At 42.2% G+C, this 18511-nt stretch overlaps 3 protein-coding genes across 3 annotated transcripts; 2 read left to right on the top strand and 1 right to left on the bottom strand.

Annotated features, from left to right (window-relative positions):
* Positions 1-1561: 1561 nt before the first annotated feature.
* LOC129114825 (general transcription factor II-I repeat domain-containing protein 2-like) lies at positions 1562-3456 on the bottom strand. Its single transcript, XM_054626730.1, has 2 exons — positions 2370-3456; positions 1562-2076 (listed from the first exon to the last, which is right to left on the bottom strand). Exons 1-2 carry the CDS (start codon positions 3454-3456, stop codon positions 1562-1564), a joined length of 1602 nt encoding a protein of 533 aa, XP_054482705.1.
* Positions 3457-8061: 4605 nt separating this feature from the next.
* LOC129114824 (E3 SUMO-protein ligase KIAA1586-like) lies at positions 8062-9921 on the top strand. The gene is made up of 7 exons (XM_054626729.1): positions 8062-8068; positions 8153-8391; positions 8472-8729; positions 8808-9020; positions 9105-9329; positions 9400-9552; positions 9646-9921. Exons 1-7 carry the CDS (start codon positions 8062-8064, stop codon positions 9919-9921), a joined length of 1371 nt encoding a protein of 456 aa, XP_054482704.1.
* Positions 9922-11501: 1580 nt separating this feature from the next.
* Positions 11502-13874, top strand: LOC129114823 (E3 SUMO-protein ligase ZBED1-like). Its single transcript, XM_054626727.1, has 3 exons — positions 11502-12651; positions 12772-13226; positions 13752-13874. The coding sequence occupies exons 1-3, from the start codon at positions 11502-11504 to the stop codon at positions 13872-13874; spliced, it is 1728 nt and encodes a 575-aa protein (XP_054482702.1).
* Positions 13875-18511: the final 4637 nt, after the last annotated feature.

Below are 18511 nucleotides of genomic sequence, written 5' to 3'. Positions count from 1 at the left end.
TCTCTGTTGCGTCGACTGATATATTGGATGCGCACGTAAACTACGGAAAGGTTCTCCGACAGGCTCTCCGTGTCTAGAGTAAAGCACTTTACGGAGGACTATAAACTGGCCGGCCTCTGAACCTACCCCCCCCAAATATTTTTTCATCGAATCTACACGATTCACGGAGGTCACCTATTTTGGTTTCAAAACGGCGAATTTCGCCGAAGGGTGAGTGATTTTCATGCCTGTAATGATCTGATAATTAAAATGCACTCTGTCTCATTAGGCAAAAAAACTGTAAAAAAGCGAAGCTGGACACAAGAGGAAAGTGCTGCAGTGGAAAGGCATCTGGGGAGGTTTATGAGAAGGAACCAAGTACCAGGTAAACGTGACTGTGAAAGTTGCGTTGCTGCAGAATCAGAAGTCCTTGAAACCAGAGACTGGAAAGCCGTCAAATATTTCATAAAAAATCGAATCTCTGCCATGAGACGGAAACTTCAGTGAACAGTTGTTTTCTCTCTTATCCACCTTTCCCTGAATGTCATGGTGGGAAAACGTTTAACCTTTTGTTATTTTTTTCTTTTGAGTCATGTTTATCCGAACTTTATTCTCAAAACACAGTTCAAATTGACACTTCACTACACCATCAAACCAGTAACCACTACACCACTAACCCAACTCCCGAATAGTATTATCTTCAAGCTTATTATCTTCAAGTGTTTATTTCGTTTTTAGTGAGTTAAAAACAGCAAAAACATAGCTTTAAAATATAAGAACAAGCTAAGGAAGCTAACTTAGCTCACTGTTGTGTTCAAAGACTCGTCAGTTGGTTTTGTTCAGGAGTTCAACCAAAAAAATTACACCATTACATCATTAATCATTACACCATTACTCCAATAACAGCTAAGAGTTGCATGAGAAGATCAAGGAGACGATGTTTAGAGGTGCTGAGGAACACCCCCAGGCATAGTTTGATCGCCTTTTTTGTCTATTGTACAGTTTTTGTATATCGAGGAGAATGCAGATTAACAGCAAGTTCTCCTCAGTTTTTCACCAGCTCTGCTAGTCGCTGCAGCTTGTTATGTGTATCTGTCAGTAGTTGCTTAGCTTCATCTCTGAGGCTCTACACCAGGGGTGCCCAAATTCTTCCCTCTGGAGGGCCAAAATTTAATCGGGTGGAGGCTCGTGGGCCAAAATTGTAATTTTTCAGTATATTAGGTTAAATATGGGTATAAATAGCATGCGTGTGCAAAATCAACACTATCACAAGGTCATTTTGAAAAATGAATGACAATGTTTATTGTGCTTCACATTAATGTTCAAAAAATAATAAATAAATCATAAAATCTATCTTCTTTAAATTAGAAAAATAATTGAAGCACTATGAAATATTTGAAGACAGACATGGAACATTACTAGGCCTTGGGCCTGTATCTTCAAATACAAAGATTTTTTTAGTGCAATAAAAGTAACACAGAACAATAACACAGGACAGTAACAAAGTAACACAGGACAGAGCAGAACATACTCCGACACATTGGAGGTCCAGGCCTATACATTATGATTTGAAGTAGGCCTATCAGTGGGAGACATGAAGCCTGTCCTTGGTTTTTACAAGTCTCTTAATATCAGGCTCCAGCTGACTAACTGACAGAGTGAGAATGTCATGAAGGTGAGAGTCAGATAAAGCATTTCTCAGTTTGGACTTATTAAGATTCATCAGGCTGAATGCCTGCTCACAGACATAGGTACTTCCAAAGAGGGAGAACATCACCTGTGCATGTTTGCGGATCTTGCCATATCTGTGTGCAGGAACAGATTTGTAAAAGTCCTGTAAAGAAAGCTCTCTAAACCGGCAACGGAGGTCTGAATCAGACTGAAGCTCCAAAAGTTCCATTTGAAGCTCCTCACTGACTGCATCCACATTTACAGCAAAGGGTTGGGCAAACAGCTCAAATGCTGCTTCGTTTCCACGAAAATCCTCAAAGCGATGGTCAAACTCCACCACAAGATCGCTGAGAATGTTGCAGTATTTTGGTGTGTCTTCCTCCATCAACCCAACTTCTCTGAGGCTGGGAAAATGTGCCAAATTTCCTAAATATACAGACACAAAGACAAAAGTAGCAATGTAAGATGCAAGGTTGTTCATTTGATTTTCAATTAAATACCAAACATCAATCAAATGAGAAAAAAACTAGTTTTTTTGTGTTTATGGCTGCAGTACAAAAAGCAAATGTGTTATTGGATTTAATGCCTATATTTAAATAGAAAATGTATTCTCCACACACAATGTATGTAACAAATATAATAACATGCTGGTTATAGTGATCAATAACCAGCCTACTACATTGTTTTGTGTTCAATAACATATTCAAGTTAGATCTCACCTGTTAAGAGATGTCTGCTAAGCAACTGGAGCTTTTGCTTGAAGGCTCTGACATGGTCGTACAGCTGAGTGATTATCTGGTCTCTCCCTTGAAGCTGAAGATTGAGGATATTCAGCAGCTCTGTGATGTCCACAAGAAAGGCCAGATCTGCAATCCAGTGCTTGTCCGAGGGCACTTGGATGTTGTTCTCCTTTGTGGCTTGAAAAATGGCTTGCAAAACTTTCCCGCGGCTCAGCCACCGCACCTCCTGGTGGTACAATACATCCCCATACTGGGCATCCATCTCATCAACAACAGCTTTGAACTGACGGTGTGAGAGCGCCTTTGAGCGAATATTATTGACAATGCCAACGACATCCTGCATCACGTTCTTTAGGCCGATATTCTTAGCGCACAGTTGCTCCTGATGCAAAATGCAATGATATTTAAAAATCGAGCCACCACACTCACGGACTTTGTCGGACACAAGTGCAGTTAGACCTGCTCTCTTACCGACCATGGCCGGGGCTCCATCAGTCGTGATGCCAGATAGGTTTTCCCACTTCAAACCATTCTTGTCCATAACTTGCTCCACTGCCTTAAAAATATCGATCCCTCTTGTCGTCCCTTTCAGTGTTTCAAGGCCCGCTAGTTCTTGGCACACTTCAAAGTCCTCATTGACGCCTCGCAAAAACACCAGCAACTGTGCTGAGTCCGATATGTCGGTGCTTTCATCGCATGCGATGGAGAAGGCAGAAAACCGACCTGCTCTTTGGGCTATCTGGCCCCGAACGTCTTCGGCCATGTCCTCAACGCGGCGGGTCACCGTGTTCCGTGACAGGCTTATTTGAGAAAAAGCCCGCTTCTGAGTTGGACACACAGCTTCAGCAGCAACTGTCAGACACTCTTTTACAAAATCACCCGCAGCAAAAGCGTGTCCACTTCTGACAATGATGTTGCTAATGCGATAACTTGCAAGGGTGGCATTTTCTTGTGCAGTGGATGGCTGAAGTAAAGTTTGCTGCTGTGTTTCTAGCTTCATTAGCAAGTTTGCCGCCTTTACCTTTCGGTCCTCGCCTGTGTATTTTGCGAACTGGTGAGAATGCATAGTTTCATAGTGACGACGAATGTTGTACTCCTTTAAAACAGCGACCTTCTGCTTACATACCAGGCATATTGCGTTGGAATCGACCTCGGTAAATAAATAATCATGTTCCCAACATTTTTTGAATTTGCGTTTGTCTGTGTGCCACTGCCGCTCCATCCTTGCGTCTCACTTACTCGCTGTCACGTGACTTCGGATTGGAGCGCAAGAGGATAGGAGCTCAACAGCGCCACCCTACCATCAATGTATCACAATGTTATTCTATGGTCAGGAATGGAAGTGCACCAATCAATAATATTCAATGAGTGCGAGCGCTGATGGTGGAAAACAATAATATATACAGTGGGTAAGGCGCGGGCCAAATAAAATCAGTCGCGGGCCAAGTTTGGCCCTTGGCCCCAAATGGGGCTGCCCTGCTCTACACCTTTTGTTCTGTTCTGTTTGAAGGGAGTTGACTACTAAAAAATAAATGTTATTCTTTGAGAATAAAGTTGAAACAATGGAAATTACTAATGTCTTCTGCTAGTTTCTTTGAGCCTCGTGAAGATATAAAGACTAGAAATATGTGTGTACAAGTGGACCTCACAACGTTTTTGTGCTAGTAATATGTGTGTGTACAATTGGACCTCACAAGGTCTTTGTGCTAGAAACCGGACCCCATAATTGGGCAAAAAACTTTTTGGACAAAAGTTTGGAAATCTTTAAATTTGAAGTGCTGGTAATTAAAAAGAATTTTTTTTTAGCTTCCCTGATTTTTTACAGAGCTGTAGGAGCACTGGAAAGGGTGGACCCCACAATTGGGTGAATAATGTGTGGACCCCACAATTGGGAAAGACAAGAATGTGTGTGTGCACGTGTGTGTGTGTGTGTGGCTGGGTGCGTGTGTGGCTGGGTGTGTTGGATGTGTTATTGCCCTGCACTGCCTACTTCATACTGGGTGTGATCTTAAATTGACATTCCTTAACAACAATCCTGCAACACAAAATCTGTAGCTTAGAATCAGGTTAAATTAGCTTACTTAAGATTTCATTTTTGTCTAACCCGCACTTGTGCATTTGTGCCTTGAGCAACAGGCGTCGGACATGCTCACGCTCTATGAAGTCCATCACATCAGGGGCTATGCTGTAGATCTCTCGTGTTCTTAATTTGACTGGTGATGCATTTCCCATTAGTTTCACTATGATGTCTTCAACTGGGCAGAAACAGACATTGTGAGAAGCTTAGGCTGATAATTTGCTGTTGGACCATGGGGATGCAGAAACTCCACTTTCACATCGTGATGCTCAGTATCCACAGCAATGGTCTTGGCTAGCCACCAGTGGCCACAGTGTTTCCCCCACGTTCACACAGCTGAATTTTCTCCGCCGCTGCAATAAAAATCCTTCTCCTAATTTTTTTTTTTTTTTTTTTTACGTAGCTCCTTTTAGAAAATATACAGCGCGTAACGTCAATTGCGCAGCACGCGGCACATCGTCACGTAACCAACATCAAAGAAGAAAAATACATTCATTCTAGCAGTAGCGAGTGAAGCGGAAGATCGAAGAAAGAAGGAAAGAGAGACAGACAGAGAGAGAGAGAGAGAGACAGACAGAGAGAGAGAGAGAGAGAAAGTAAGTTGCTAAAATGTGTCGCTTCATGACCACCAGTGTTAAAAACCCTCTGAGCCCAATCATTTTATTGTATCTATAAATCGCAACCTCCGTGCCGTTTTTCCTCTAGTATTGTGTGTGTGTGTGTGTGTGTGTGTAGGCCTATGTGTGTGTGCGTGTTGTCGCTCTTTTTGGGATCACCGGCTCCGATCTTGCGGCGATGTGAAAGGGGCACCATGCGGTTGGTGTGGTCGGTTGGTGTTATCCGCGTTATCCAACGCGTTTACTCGCGTTGGATAACGCGAGTACGCGCCAAACCTGACGCTTGATCATTGTGTGGTGGTTCAACGCGTCAACGCGCCAACGCAGCTAGATGAGTCCATGTCCATGCAAGTGAACGGAGCGTTCCCTCTTCGTCATAACTATCAAACCAAACATCCTTCACATTCACCGAGCGAACATTATGAAAGTAAAATGCACATTTCTCGCTAAAAATGTTTCCATAAACGCATTTAATGGCGTAACTATGGTACTATTTCCACCCAGAATAAAGAAAGATGTCGGCAGTATGCTTCTGTCCAAGCTCACTACTCTCTGCCAGTGACGTCTGGGAAAGCGGAGACGTTTGCAGTGACGTCATGACGTTGCTCACGCCGGCTCCATGGCTGGCTCTGGCCGGTGTGAAACCAACTGGTTCTTAACTGGGATAAGGCTGGAACCTGTTTGGAACTGGCCCTAGCACCAGCCCGGAACTGGCTCTTGGTTCTTTTTGGTGTGAAAGCAGCATGATGCTGCTTTCACACCAAAAAGAACCAAAAAGAATCATAGCCTTTACAGGAGCTTATATCCAGTCAGGAATTTATAGCCTAGGTATTTTCTGGAACTTTGAAAAATGAATCCATACTGTTAGATCCGATGTTGTTCTTTATTGCCATATAAAATCCGTTTTCATCGCGTATTTTAGTTAGGGATTTATGCTAATCGCCTGTAAGCATGTGGTCATCAGCATAAATGCAGGAAAAAACCTAAGGACTTCTTAAAAGATCATGAATAGTTTCTATTATGTATAACTTATATTTATTTTATAATTTTCTCATCACTTTTTGACTCCCAAGACTAAGAAGAAGTGTTTTAAGCAATAATAAGCTTAATCAATTTGCCTTTTTTTGTGTCATATCAATAAATAATTGTGAGATATTTATTTGCTTCTTTTTTTTACTGTCTAATTGATAATTTCCTACATTCAAACGACATCACTGCAGCACACATATTCTGATAGTCCAGGTTGTGACCCAAATAAATGATAGCTTGACAGCTATGCATTATAAGGGTGATGAATGCAATCTTAATAAGAGAATAAATCCAGGCGAACCAAAACATCTCAAAAATGGCTTAGGGCTCAGAGGTTAAAAGGCTGGTACAAGCTCTTAAGGGATGCACTGTGCACAATGTATATATGTAACATAGTTAAATAATATATATTACATTTGCAGATGAGTCTAAAAAGCTGGGTGATTAGAAAAAGAAAGGCAGACGGGGACAATGGAGGAGCTGAGGTTAGTAAAGCAAATCAGGGAAGCAAACTTTCAAGCTAATGAGAATTGTATTTTGGATTTGAATGCATAATGCAAGGTGATATTATTTGAACATTACAAATACATGTATATAGGGTAATTTGAAGGAATCAAATAAGATGTTCTAGCATTTCTTACTTGTTGTTTAAGTGCTCAAGTTTATAAAATACAGGTAGACCAAGTAAGGGAGGAAAGAGAAGTGAGAGAGAAGCAAGGAGAACAAGAGAGAGAGGGTGCAGTGGTAGATCCTGAACAAGGAGAGGGACAAGGAGAGGAGCAGGGAGAGGAGCAAGGAGAAGAACGAGAGGAGCAAGGGGCATCCGCAGCACAATCTAAAACCCGCCACAGGCTGTCTGGGTGGGACCCTAACTGGGTTGATATCCCCAGGTTCAAGCCTTGGTTGTACTACATCCATGGTCATGGTGAGTATTTAACATTATAAATTACCTTAGTGAGCAACCATCTTCTTTTTGGAAAAAAATGAAATATTTAAAGTCTTGTTACTTGCAGGAATGTTTTGTCGCTTGTGTCGTCAACACAAGAAAGCACCCAAAAGAGGTGTGGCCAAGAGACCATTTATTGAAAATGGGTGTGAACTTTATCGTGTTGACTACCTGGACAAACACCGTTCAACCCAACATCACCAGGACAGTGAGAAATCTCACTCTGCATTGATGCAAGGTAACATTTTGCATATATGGTCTGTAAATAGACCAAAACAGGTAACCAGCATACTTGCATATAAGCTGTATTTTTATCTATTTTTCTTATTTTTATGTTTTGTTTCCATAGGATCAAGCTCAGTTTTGGCTGCCCTCGAACCGATGGTGGTGATGGAGCATGAGGCTGTGATTGGAGGTTTTAAGTGCCTCTATCACCTCACAAAGAGGGAGCAGGCACACCACACAAATTACCCTGCTCTCCTTGAACTCGCAGAGCTACTGGGGTGTGATTACTTCAAAAAGCTAAAGGTAAATGCCATACTTTTAGTATATATTTTTTCTTTTCATTCAACATTAACCATATCTGTTTCATTTTTATCTTCTTAAGATTGGGAAATATGCAAATTATACAAGCCATCGAATCATTGATGAGATGCTAGAAATAATCAACACTGTGGTGGAAGAGCCTATTCTGGAGGAGATCCGAGCATCAGATGTCCCATAAATCGTCAACTTGATCTGCATGTTAGGCAAGTTTGTTCGATAAAAGTACAAATTATTTAATTAAATATATGTAAAAGGTGACACGTTTGAATTGATTTTGTCATCTGTCTTTATCAGATACACTGATAAGGAAGGGCAGCTGTTTAGCCAGTTCTTGGACCTGATCAGTATCCCTGATGGCAAAGCTAACACAGTTGTTGCAGCCATCAGGGATGTTCTGAGAAAAAGGACATTCCTACATCCAAATTGTATGGGTTAGGTACAGATGGAGCTGCTGTCATGACTGGTATGCATATTGAGCTGATTCATTAGTATACAATTATCCCAAAAAATTACATTTTACAAAGTAAATGGTTTCGACTTGATGCAGGGAGACAAAATGGAGTGGCCAAGCAGCTTCAGGACAACTTCCCCTGGCTGGTGTCTGTTGCCTGTGCGGCACATCGGCTTGCCCTGTCCTGTAAGGATGCCTCCTCAAATGTGCCTTACATGGCAACCTTCAGGGACCACCTGCAGCAGCTCCACCTCTATTTTCGCAACAGTGCGAACAGAACATCTGTTCTGAAAGCAGCAGCACAGACCCTGGGCCTGGCAGACCTAAAAGTGAAGGCAAGTTATGCAGAAAGAAAAGCAAAAAAACAAAAAATGGGTTTTATGCTTTCATCTCATGAAAAAATAATATTTTTCAGGAGGTGAAGGACACACGTTGGCTGTCACAGCACTCTGCCATAATGAGCCTGCAACGCAACCTTGGTGCAGTTCTGTCTGCCTTGGCGGAAGAGTCAGAAGTCAACCGTTGCCCACTAGCCAAGGGGCTATACTCCTTCCTGGCAACATATAGATTTGTGGCTGCAGTCTACCTGCAGGCAGATGTACTCCCTCACCTGGCCTGCCTTTCCAAATTGTTCCAGAAGGAAAATGTAAATTTTCTGGCTTTGAAACACCAGGTGAGATTTTATTTGAAATGCTAGAGGCTCTTACTTTCGGCTGCTTTTACAATAAATGTATAATCCCTGTTCAATTAGGTTCCTGTGACGATTGCCATTTTGAGAACCATAAGGGATGCGGGAGACCATCAGCCTCCTGGATCATTTCTCTCACGGCTACACCAAGACCTTGATAACCCTACAGGGTTATCAAGTTTTGGTGTAGTCCATGAGGAGGAGAGGAACCGGAGACACAGAGGCTCCTTAGAGGAGCACAGCCGAGAGCAACTCTGGGTCCGATTTAAAAATCAGGTACAACAAGTCTTGCAATTGCTATTAAATGCTCTATATTAAGAAAAACTAACAAATATGTTTTTATTTTATTATTATGTTTAGGTGATGGAACCTTATCTCGATGCGCTTGTTGAGAGTTTGGAGAGGCGTTTTGGGAGTCTAGACCTGCTAGGAGCATTCCATGTTCTTGGGCCTCAGGCTGCCAAGGAGGACGAGGCTGTCTGTGTGAGGAATCTAAAACTCCTGTCAAATAAATTTCTGACAGGAGACCAGGTGATCCAAGAGTGGACCTCTTTCAGGCAACATATCCTGATAGGAGCATTCCAGGTATGAACATAACAAATTTTCAGTAGGTTTGACAGGTTTTGTAGCTTAATTAATGCTCATTTTGTTTCAGGGCATGGACCAGCAGCAGATAATGACGCGACTGGCGTCACAGATTGACGAGTGGGGTCAGCTTTATCCTGGACTCAATAAACTGGCTGCCATTGGTCTCACAATTCCAGTCTCAAGTGTCAACTGTGAGCGTGACTTTTCAACACTGAACAGGGTAATACACCAGATTATTATTATTATTATTAACAATGATTTAGTTATTGCCTAACTTCCACCCACTTATGGTTTACTATTTGTTGTATTGTAGGTGAAGACTGACCTGAGAAACAGGCTACAGGGAGAGCATCTGGCGACTTGTTTGAGAGTCAGCATCAATGGCCCCCCACCACCAAATTCCCCTACAGAAGAGCCCTGGAGCTCTTCTTTAAAAAGCCCAGGAGAATTAAATGCTCCCAGGCTGGATGTAGCCTTTGTGGATGAGCAAAAACTTCACAGTTCTCCGTCTGTTGTCTTCTTTGTCCTCATCCTCCTGTCGCTCTCTTGTCCTCTTCCCCTGACTCTCACTGTCTCACAAAGGAGCTGAGCTCACCTGAGGTCTATTTGTAGTGCTAAGGCTCACACTGATTGGTATTCAATTAGCTTTATTTTTTATTTTTCATGTGTGTGAGTCTGTGTTCTTTTCAAATTTTAGTTAGGTTTATAATTTAAAAAGATGTGTTTTGCCCATTGTTGCAGGAGATTTCATTTTTGAACAAAGTGTCTTATGTAAAAAACAGTTAGTGTTTAAGCATTAGGCAAAAATCTGTAAATAAATTGTGCAAATTATATTTGCATTTTTTGTTTAAATATTACTATACAAAAATATAAAAATCTGTAAATGAAGACACAAAAGGCAAAGTTACAACACCAATAATCCCATCTACAGTAATACACAGGACTGTTTGAATAGGATTTAAGTGCATATTCTCCTCTCAAAGTGCACCAGATTCATGCATTCCAATGTAAAGGGTACAAAAACATTTCGGCCGGGGGGCATGCCACACCACCGCTGCTGAAAAAAATCCTGCGGGAAACACTGGGCCATCATATACTACTGCTAGCCAGTCTCCATTATTAAGGCTGCTAACAGTCGTAACTGTCACAGTACCCTCGGGACCTTTCAGAAGCTCCTCATCCAACTCCTCCATCACATCTTCTATTTCCAGATCCTCTTCCATCTCCCCTTCCATCTCTTTTTCCATTTCCTCCAACAACATGGCCAAAGGTCTTTTCTTCGCTGCCCTCCTTGTATCACTGTGCTGTTTCTCTGGGTAGCCATGGAAATAGAAGGTAGCTGGGCAGAAGCACTGGCAAACCAACGTCTTGCTGCAAAAGCAGGATAGTTGTCTGTGGTGGATCCTGTTATCATGTGGGATGACCTGATGTATTTGTCTTGTTGAGGGAACCTGTTTGAGAGGATGCATGAGAAGTGTATCGTATCTTTGCATGTCTTCTTCTGCAACGTGGTACAGCTGAACGCTCTTCAGACTGTTTGAGACCTTTTCAAAGAATGTGTGTCCATCTGTCATATCATTTCCTCTCAGGACCAGGTTGTCAGCTGTTCTTTTCACTGTACCGCCAATGCCGTCTGGTGCCCCCTTACCATGGGAAGTGGGGAAGAAGTTCCATGTTGCTCTTTCAAACCCCAGTGTAGGGGGATACAAGACAGAAGGAAAAAAATTCTTCTTGTTCTTATACTGTTTACTTGGACCATCAGACCAAAAGTGCACGGTGGTAACCTGCGGATATCTCGTTTTGATATCTTTTAGGACTGGATCCATGTGTGTCCAGATTGCTGCAGCATCCTGTCTCTTTGACTCTGAAAGTGTGCAAAACCCTGCCTTTCCACTAGGGATGGGCGTGAGGAATCGATTACTCGAGTACTACTCGTTACAAATGAACTCGATTGGAGGAAACACAAACTCGAGTTAAAGTTTTCTGAAAATGTATCAATTTTCTGTTTGGCGCCACTGGTGCGTGCCGTGCGCACAACGAATACGTTAAAAGATGGCGGTTAGAACAAAACGAAGCGAAGTCTGGAAATTTTTTTCTGAAATAGGAGATCATAAGGTTGAATGTAAATTATGTCAAACCAAATTGAGCTATCAAAGTACAACAAGTACTATGCGGCAGCATATGCTCCTTAAACACGGCGATGTGTTCGGTAAAGCAGACCCGCAGCAACCTAGTGTGTCGGCTATTTTCACCGCCGCAAAACGTAGCTGTAATCCCGGCCGGGGAGAGAAAATCACAACGCTGATTACATCAATGATCACAAAAGAGATGCTGCCTCTGAGTTTTGTGGATCAGAAGGGGTTCCGTGATCTCATGGCCTTTATAGAGCCTGAATACACGGTGCCATCGCGGCGCACCATCACTGCTCGAGTGGAGAAAATGTACGCGGAGAAAAGGGAGCAGTTAAAGGCCGACCTGGTGACAGCCAAAAAGGTTGCAATAACAACAGACGCGTGGACTTCCCTCACAACTGAGTCCTACGTTACAGTTACCTGTCACTATGTGGGAGATGACTGGGACCTGAAGACAGCGGTGCTGGAGACTCGTAGCTCGGATGAGAGACACACAGCAGAGAACATCGCTGCTCATCTCCGAGCTGTCACTGAGGAGTGGGGAGTTCACGATAAAGTAGTAGCATGTGTGCATGACAATGCACGCAACATGGTCCTGGCAAACCAGCAGCTGCTCCAGTGGGAATCAGTTCCCTGTTTCGCCCATACGCTACAATTAGCAATTAATGACGGCTTTAAAAATGTGAACATCAACCGGGTGGTCGCAGCGTGCAGCAAGTTGATTTCTCACTTCCACCACAGCACAGTGGCATCTAATGCTTTAAAAATAAAGCAAGCGCTACAAAACCTCCCAACACACAAATTGATCCAATACTGCCGGACACGATGGAACTCAATTTTTGAAATGATGGAGCGACTGCACGAGCAGAGATGGGCTGTGACCGCAGCGCTTTCGGACAGGACGGTGACGAAGCTGGCCGATGCGAGGACCCTTGAGCTGAAGGACGAAATGTGGAAGAGCGTTGAAGAGATCTTGCCATCACTGAAGTCCCTCAAATGTGCGACCGCAGCTCTCTGCACTGAGACTCATGTGTCTCTGTCCATGGTGCTCCCAGTCGCGAAGAGCCTGCTTGAAAAGCATCTTGAGCCAATGGAAGGGGAATCAAAGCTTGTAGTGGACTTCAAGAGAACCGTCGCCGGCTCCCTCCGAACCCGTGTAAGGCCGCTTGAAGAAAATATCAGCCAAGGTAATTAATTAAGCCGCTGGCTGTTTATTAATATTGCTTTGCTCTTTAAATAGTTATGTTTTTTGCCACTAAAACAAATTTACATTTATTAATTGTGTGTGTGCGTGTGCGTGCGCGCAGCAATCCTTGCTTCTGCGCTTGACCCGAGACACAAACACCTTCGGTTTTTGGATCCAGCACTTCGCCTCCGCACCCAAGAGAAGCTGTCGGAACTGCATGACGGGGTTACATTGCAAGGCCCAGATGACATGGGGGAAAGTAGTGAAGCACAAGCCTGCAGCGTCGAAAGCACTTCAGAGGCACTTGACACCCTCTTCGGGGAGGACTACTACGTAAATACTAGCGACGTCAACGAGCTAGAAGCGTATTTCAATGAGCCATGCATCCGTCCACATCAAAACCCCATGGAGTGGTGGAAGTCAAACGGGGATCGGTACAAAAAACTGAGCGTTCTGGCAAAGCAGCACCTGGTTATCCCCGCCACCTCCGTGCCAGCGGAGCGAGTGTTCTCTGCCGCGGGACTGATAGTTAATAGAATGCGCTCTCGTCTGTCTCCAGAGCACGTCGATATGCTGGTTTTTCTCACAAAGAATTGATTTCGGTTTTCGCATAATGTTTCGTTCTTTTTTTTAAACCGTTACAGGCCTTTGTTCGGTGATTGTTACTGGCCTTTGTTCGACGCATATTTATTTGTTATTGTTAAGGATGTGTTTACTTTTGAACGTTAATAATATGTAATGTAATAATTAATAATAGGTTATATTAATAAATAATGAATAGTCTCTGATAACTCTGACTCTGACTGATTGAGAATAAGCATTAGGCTACATGTTGGGTTGGTAATATTGCCGTTAGCGTTAGGGTTAAAAAAAAAAAAAAAAAATAGATAAACGAGTACTCGATTGATCCTCGAGGAATTCAATCGATCACTCGAGTTTGGAATTTACTACTCGTGCCCATCCCTAGTTCAAATCAATTAAACTCAAGTTTCTAGAGATGCAATATAAAGCTTCCTGAGCATCTGCAAGTTTAACAGGGGTATTTTGAAAAGAATCTACTGGCATGAGCTGAATACGTTGTGTTTTTATCTCATATTCCAGGTGCCAATCAGTCAGTCTCCTGCAATGGAAGCAGAGTCCAAGAAGCTCCCTGCTGCAGAAGACACTTCACCTAACGAGTCCGATTTTGCGGATAATGTTGGGACACAGGTAATAGCGAAGTGATGACACTGCTTCTTGAAACTGTGACATTCCTTGGGGGATTTTCAATCATCATGTTTGTTCACGAACTGCCACATGCAGTCCTAAACTCAGATTGTTAAGTAAATTAGCAATTCAGGAGGATGTTGACATCTCATTTTACAAAAGTATTCCAGTCAGAAATACTAAGCGGGATATAGTGCAGGAGCAGTGTAACATCGCACTGTCGTACATTTCTTGTTATGTCCTTGTGGGGCCCCTGAAACTGAAATCTGTCTTTCAAGTTCCCTGTCAGGAGGCCAGTGTTACACACTCTTTTCTAGTCTTGCCTTATGGGGCCCTCCCGTTTTTATCTACATGAAATTGATTTAACTTCATTAAGAAAACACTTGTCAATATCTAAACTCAAATTTCTGGAGATGCAATTTGAAGCTTCCTGAGCAGGTGCAAGTCTAACAAGGGTATTTTGAAAAGAATCTACTTCTATGAGCTGAAATATCTTTTTTCAAAGTTCCCTTTCAGGAAGCCAGTGTTACACACTCTTTTCTAGTCTTGCCTTATGGGGCCCTCCCGTTTTTATCTTGGTGAATTTGATTTTACTTCATTAAGAAAACACTTGTCAATATCTAAACTCAAGTTTCTAGATATGCAATTTGAAGCTTCCTGAGCAGGTGCAAGATTTACAAGGGTATTTTAAAATAATCCACTGCCTCCTCTCTTTTTTTTACCTGAGATGTGCTGATACACTGCAAAAAGTCGGCTTTAAAAAATAAGAAAAAAAAGTAATAAAATGAGGAATATATTACTTAAAATAAGCAAAATTATCTGCCAACAGAACAGGAAGATTTGACTTAACAAGATTTTTAAAAACAAGTGAATATATCTAGCCTTAAAAACCCAGGGATATCTTAAAACTAGTGTGTTTAGACTAATAACAAGTAGATTTGTATTGGTTCAAGGAAAATATTTAAGAATTATTTTCTCAATATGTAGGACAATGTGCTTAAAATCAGCATATGCTAGTGCCATCATCTTCAAATAAGGTTTCATGCAAGTAAATATATCTTAAAGTCAGTACAGCCAAACTTCAAACAAGTACATTTGTCTAGATAAGCAAACCAAATTTAAGAATAGTTTTCTTGATATATAGGAAAATATACCTTTTATTCAACATATGCTAGTATTATCAGCTCCAAACAAGGACTTATGTTAGGCAACATACACTGCAATCAAGTATATTCGCCTAGATAATGAGAACAATTTAAGAATTATTTATTCTAGTATGTAGAACAAAATCACTTAAATTTAGTATCCAATGCTACTGTAAAATTCTTTAAATAAGAGTAAATTCCCTAACACTTAAGGGAGAAAAAACATTTATCAGGCTTGGTACTTAGTTAAACAAATACATGAATCTAAATTTTTTTTCAAAGTCTTTATTGCCTTTCAAGTACAACTTTTCCTTTACAGTAGAAACAGTAAAAGCCTGAACTTACTATTACAGGAAAAATCCGACGATTTTTCATATAGTTCTCCGTTTTGAGGTCAAGGAGTACTGTCGGTACGAAAGCCCCCCAAAAACAATCGGTTTTACCTAGCAAGAGTTGCATCAGCCAGCAGCTAACACAGACAGGCAGCTACAGCTCTTCACTCTGGGGGCATGGCAGCCTCCATGTACATGCAACTCTTGCTAGGTAAAACCGATTGTTTTTGGGGGCTTTCGTACCGACAGTACTCCTGACCTCAAAACGGAGAACTATATGAAAACTCGTCGGATTTTTCCTGTAATAATACGTTTTGAAGATCATGTGCCGAGCTGGAGTGTTTTATTGGAGAAATCCGACGAGTTTTTACATAGATCTCCATTTCAAGTCACAGAGTACTGTCAATACAAAAAAAAAAAAAAAACTGTTTGGTCTTACCTAGCTCGAGTTGCATCAGCCAGCAGCTAACACAGACAGGCAGCTACAGCTCCTCACTCTGGGGGCATGGCAGTACGGTGGCCGAGAAGGGCAAAACACAAAAACAAACTCGGGAACATTTTTATATTTTGTAAAACACTTTAACAAGTTTCGAAACACTTTTACAAGTTTTTTACGAAAATTACATTTTAGAAAAAACTTTTGCAAGTTCCGGAACAAAATAACATCTTAGAAAACATTTTTGCAAGTTCAAAAAAACATTTTTGCAAGTTCAAAAAAACATTTTTGCAAGTTCATTTTTCTTACGGAAAGGGAATGTCCAAGCTCCGATGTTGACCCGGAAGTGATAACGAAAGCGCTCGAATTCAAGTTCATTCATAGCGATTCAAGATGGACAGCGGTAGAGCAGCGTTTTGTCCGTTCTGTGGCCAACACATGAGACGATTAACACGGTTTTGTTTTTCGTGTGGCAGGTCTTTAGAGTGTTTAAATCGCGCTGACCAGACGGAAGGACTAGATGTGCTGCAGCAGTGCACACTCTATTTTTATGAGGGACCCAGATAGCATTAGGTTAGCGGCCCACCAGCGGCAGAGTTGGCGGTCCAACGGCGGTACCCACCGGTGGCCCGCTGGAGTTTTGCTCATCGGTTCTCTGGTGGTCCGTCGGCGGCTCAAAAGCGGCTGCAGATAAAGGGCCGCCCTTGTGCCGCTTTTGAGCCGCCGGCGAACCACCAGAGAACCGATGGTGGGCCACCAGCTTCGAATTGGCCTTATTTATGGCCTTTATGGTCTTATTTATGGCCATAATAATTCAAATGATGTACTAAAATAGTCATCTAATACATTACAACACTTTCCATTTGCCCTCAATCAAAAAAATTACAATTATTTACTGGGCTTACCAAAGTTACCAAAATTTACCAAGGTAAAGACAGCCTGCTGATGAGAAACCTTATAATGTGTTCTATAATTTAGTAATCCAGTACAAAAACATATATCCTCAGCAACTATTACACAGACTCACCACACATAGGCTATTAGGTTCAATACATTTTGTTTATTTCATAAGCATATGGCCAACATGGGCTCAACACTCCCCATCCCCATTCACCACCCTTTTCTGCCTGTCTTTTCTCCCTCCCTCCCTGTCAGCCGCCCCTTCAAATACAGGGAGACTTCTTTTGAAGCTCCTCTTCAGTGGCTGTGGTTACCACTCTCCGAACGGCTCCTGTAGTAAAACAAAGAGTAAGTGAGATGTTGTGTATGGAAGAATATACATGGATTCACGTGTTTATAAACACGGTGTTGTGAGGAGGGGCAAGACACCAGCAGCCAACCACGTAAGCTAATTTTTTGACCGACAGCGGTTTCCAACAATCAGAGGTTGAGTTGTGCGCCGCTAGTGTCGCGCAGCTGGGAGAAAACAAAAATGTAGAACCCATGTAGTGTATATAAACTTCACTTCCCCATAATGCCATGCGTTTAGGCGGGGGCTACATAAGCTCCCCATTCAACACTCTTCTGTACCGCAAAGATACGCAGACAGCCTACATGTATAATAGGATGCAGTAGTTAAATAAAGTTCAGTTTTAATGTTCAGCACTTTCATGTCTGCCTTCATCAATGTGTATGCGTGCCCTCACAAAATGCTTTTTTTTGCCAGGGGTTATATACTTGAACACATTCACAATAGTTTCACAAAATCACTTACTGTGCAACACACTCTTCAGGTTTAGGGACTTGAAAGCGATCTTTCCAGCTGCGCCAGTCCAATTAATTTGGAGCGCCAGGGACCTCCTGAAAGCCCGGCCCAGCATCCTCTTCACTGCGTCTTTGGTGGTTTTCCCTCCCAAAATAGCAAGTATGTTCACCTGAAATGCAAAGACCAAAATTACAGTGGCATAACTCCCAGTCAAACATTTTAGCTGTTTTCGGCTTAAGCTGTTTTGCTATATGGTGACAAAAATGGACAACATGTCATGTATTCAGCACACAACGCTCCACTTGGGAATGAGATTCAAGTTTAACAACACAACAAGGACGTGGATAGCCTGGCTTTTAATATGACGTGGTCAACATTTAAATGTAGTGGGGAAGGGAAAACAGATGTGAAACGCGACAGGTGTTTCAGATGCACACATGGTCTCAGTTCCCGGCATTCATTCCATGATTTGAATGGCATTTTTGAATCATTGAGTAGTCAACATTAAAGCAAGGCAGAGCCACATTCATTACGAGAGCCAGGCTAGGAATTGTATAGCTACAATAATCATATTGCAAAACATTTAAAAAGACATACCAGTTGATTTTTTAGGTCCACATCAGATATAAGCCGCCTCTCCAGCTCGTCCAGGTCCTCGGCATTGCTCAATGGCATGTTGGTGTCTTCCACAAGGCCGAGATCTGCCACACCACCACCACCTAGTCTCTGTATCATGGCTGTGTTGACCGCCACCTGCTGCTTCACCTCCTTCAGCTCCTCCTCAATTGTGCGGAGGTGCTGCAGAACAAGTCTGTAAAAATCTATGAATAAAAAAATATATATTAGAATTGGTATGACACAAAAAGTGTATGTAATGTAAAGAAGTTGAGACTGAAATTGCCTGACTTAATCAGGGATGAATGTCCTTCCCACATAATGAGGCCTTCATGGCTTGTTTCTCCCTTAATATTGGCGCCAGATTAATGAAAATGCAGTTCTACCTTGCTGGGGTGGTACTGGCAGAGATGTGGGCGAAG

Source organism: Anoplopoma fimbria, unplaced genomic scaffold (assembly GCF_027596085.1).
Source record: "Anoplopoma fimbria isolate UVic2021 breed Golden Eagle Sablefish unplaced genomic scaffold, Afim_UVic_2022 Un_contig_10410_pilon_pilon, whole genome shotgun sequence".
Lineage (NCBI taxonomy): Eukaryota > Metazoa > Chordata > Actinopteri > Perciformes > Anoplopomatidae > Anoplopoma > Anoplopoma fimbria.
The sequence above is the reverse complement of the archived record's forward strand: the minus strand, read 5'-3'. Positions and strand labels throughout refer to the sequence as shown.

Bases quoted from the DNA above. Each gene is read 5' to 3' on its own strand.
- LOC129114825 (XM_054626730.1), bottom strand. From the start codon at position 3,456: ATGCATTCTCACCAGTTCGCAAAATACACAGGCGAGGACCGAAAGGTA. The intron at 2,077-2,369 runs GTGAGATCTAAC...CTGTATATTTAG, and splicing joins TAGCAGACATCTCTTAACAG to GAAATTTGGCACATTTTCCC.
- LOC129114823 (XM_054626727.1), top strand. From the start codon at position 11,502: ATGCGGCAGCATATGCTCCTTAAACACGGCGATGTGTTCGGTAAAGCA. The intron at 12,652-12,771 runs GTAATTAATTAA...GCGTGCGCGCAG, and splicing joins TGAAGAAAATATCAGCCAAG to CAATCCTTGCTTCTGCGCTT. The intron at 13,227-13,751 runs GTTTTTCTCACA...CTCATATTCCAG, and splicing joins CAGAGCACGTCGATATGCTG to GTGCCAATCAGTCAGTCTCC.
- LOC129114824 (XM_054626729.1), top strand. The intron at 8,392-8,471 runs GCAAGTTATGCA...AATATTTTTCAG, and splicing joins TGGCAGACCTAAAAGTGAAG to GAGGTGAAGGACACACGTTG. The intron at 8,730-8,807 runs GTGAGATTTTAT...CTGTTCAATTAG, and splicing joins TTCTGGCTTTGAAACACCAG to GTTCCTGTGACGATTGCCAT.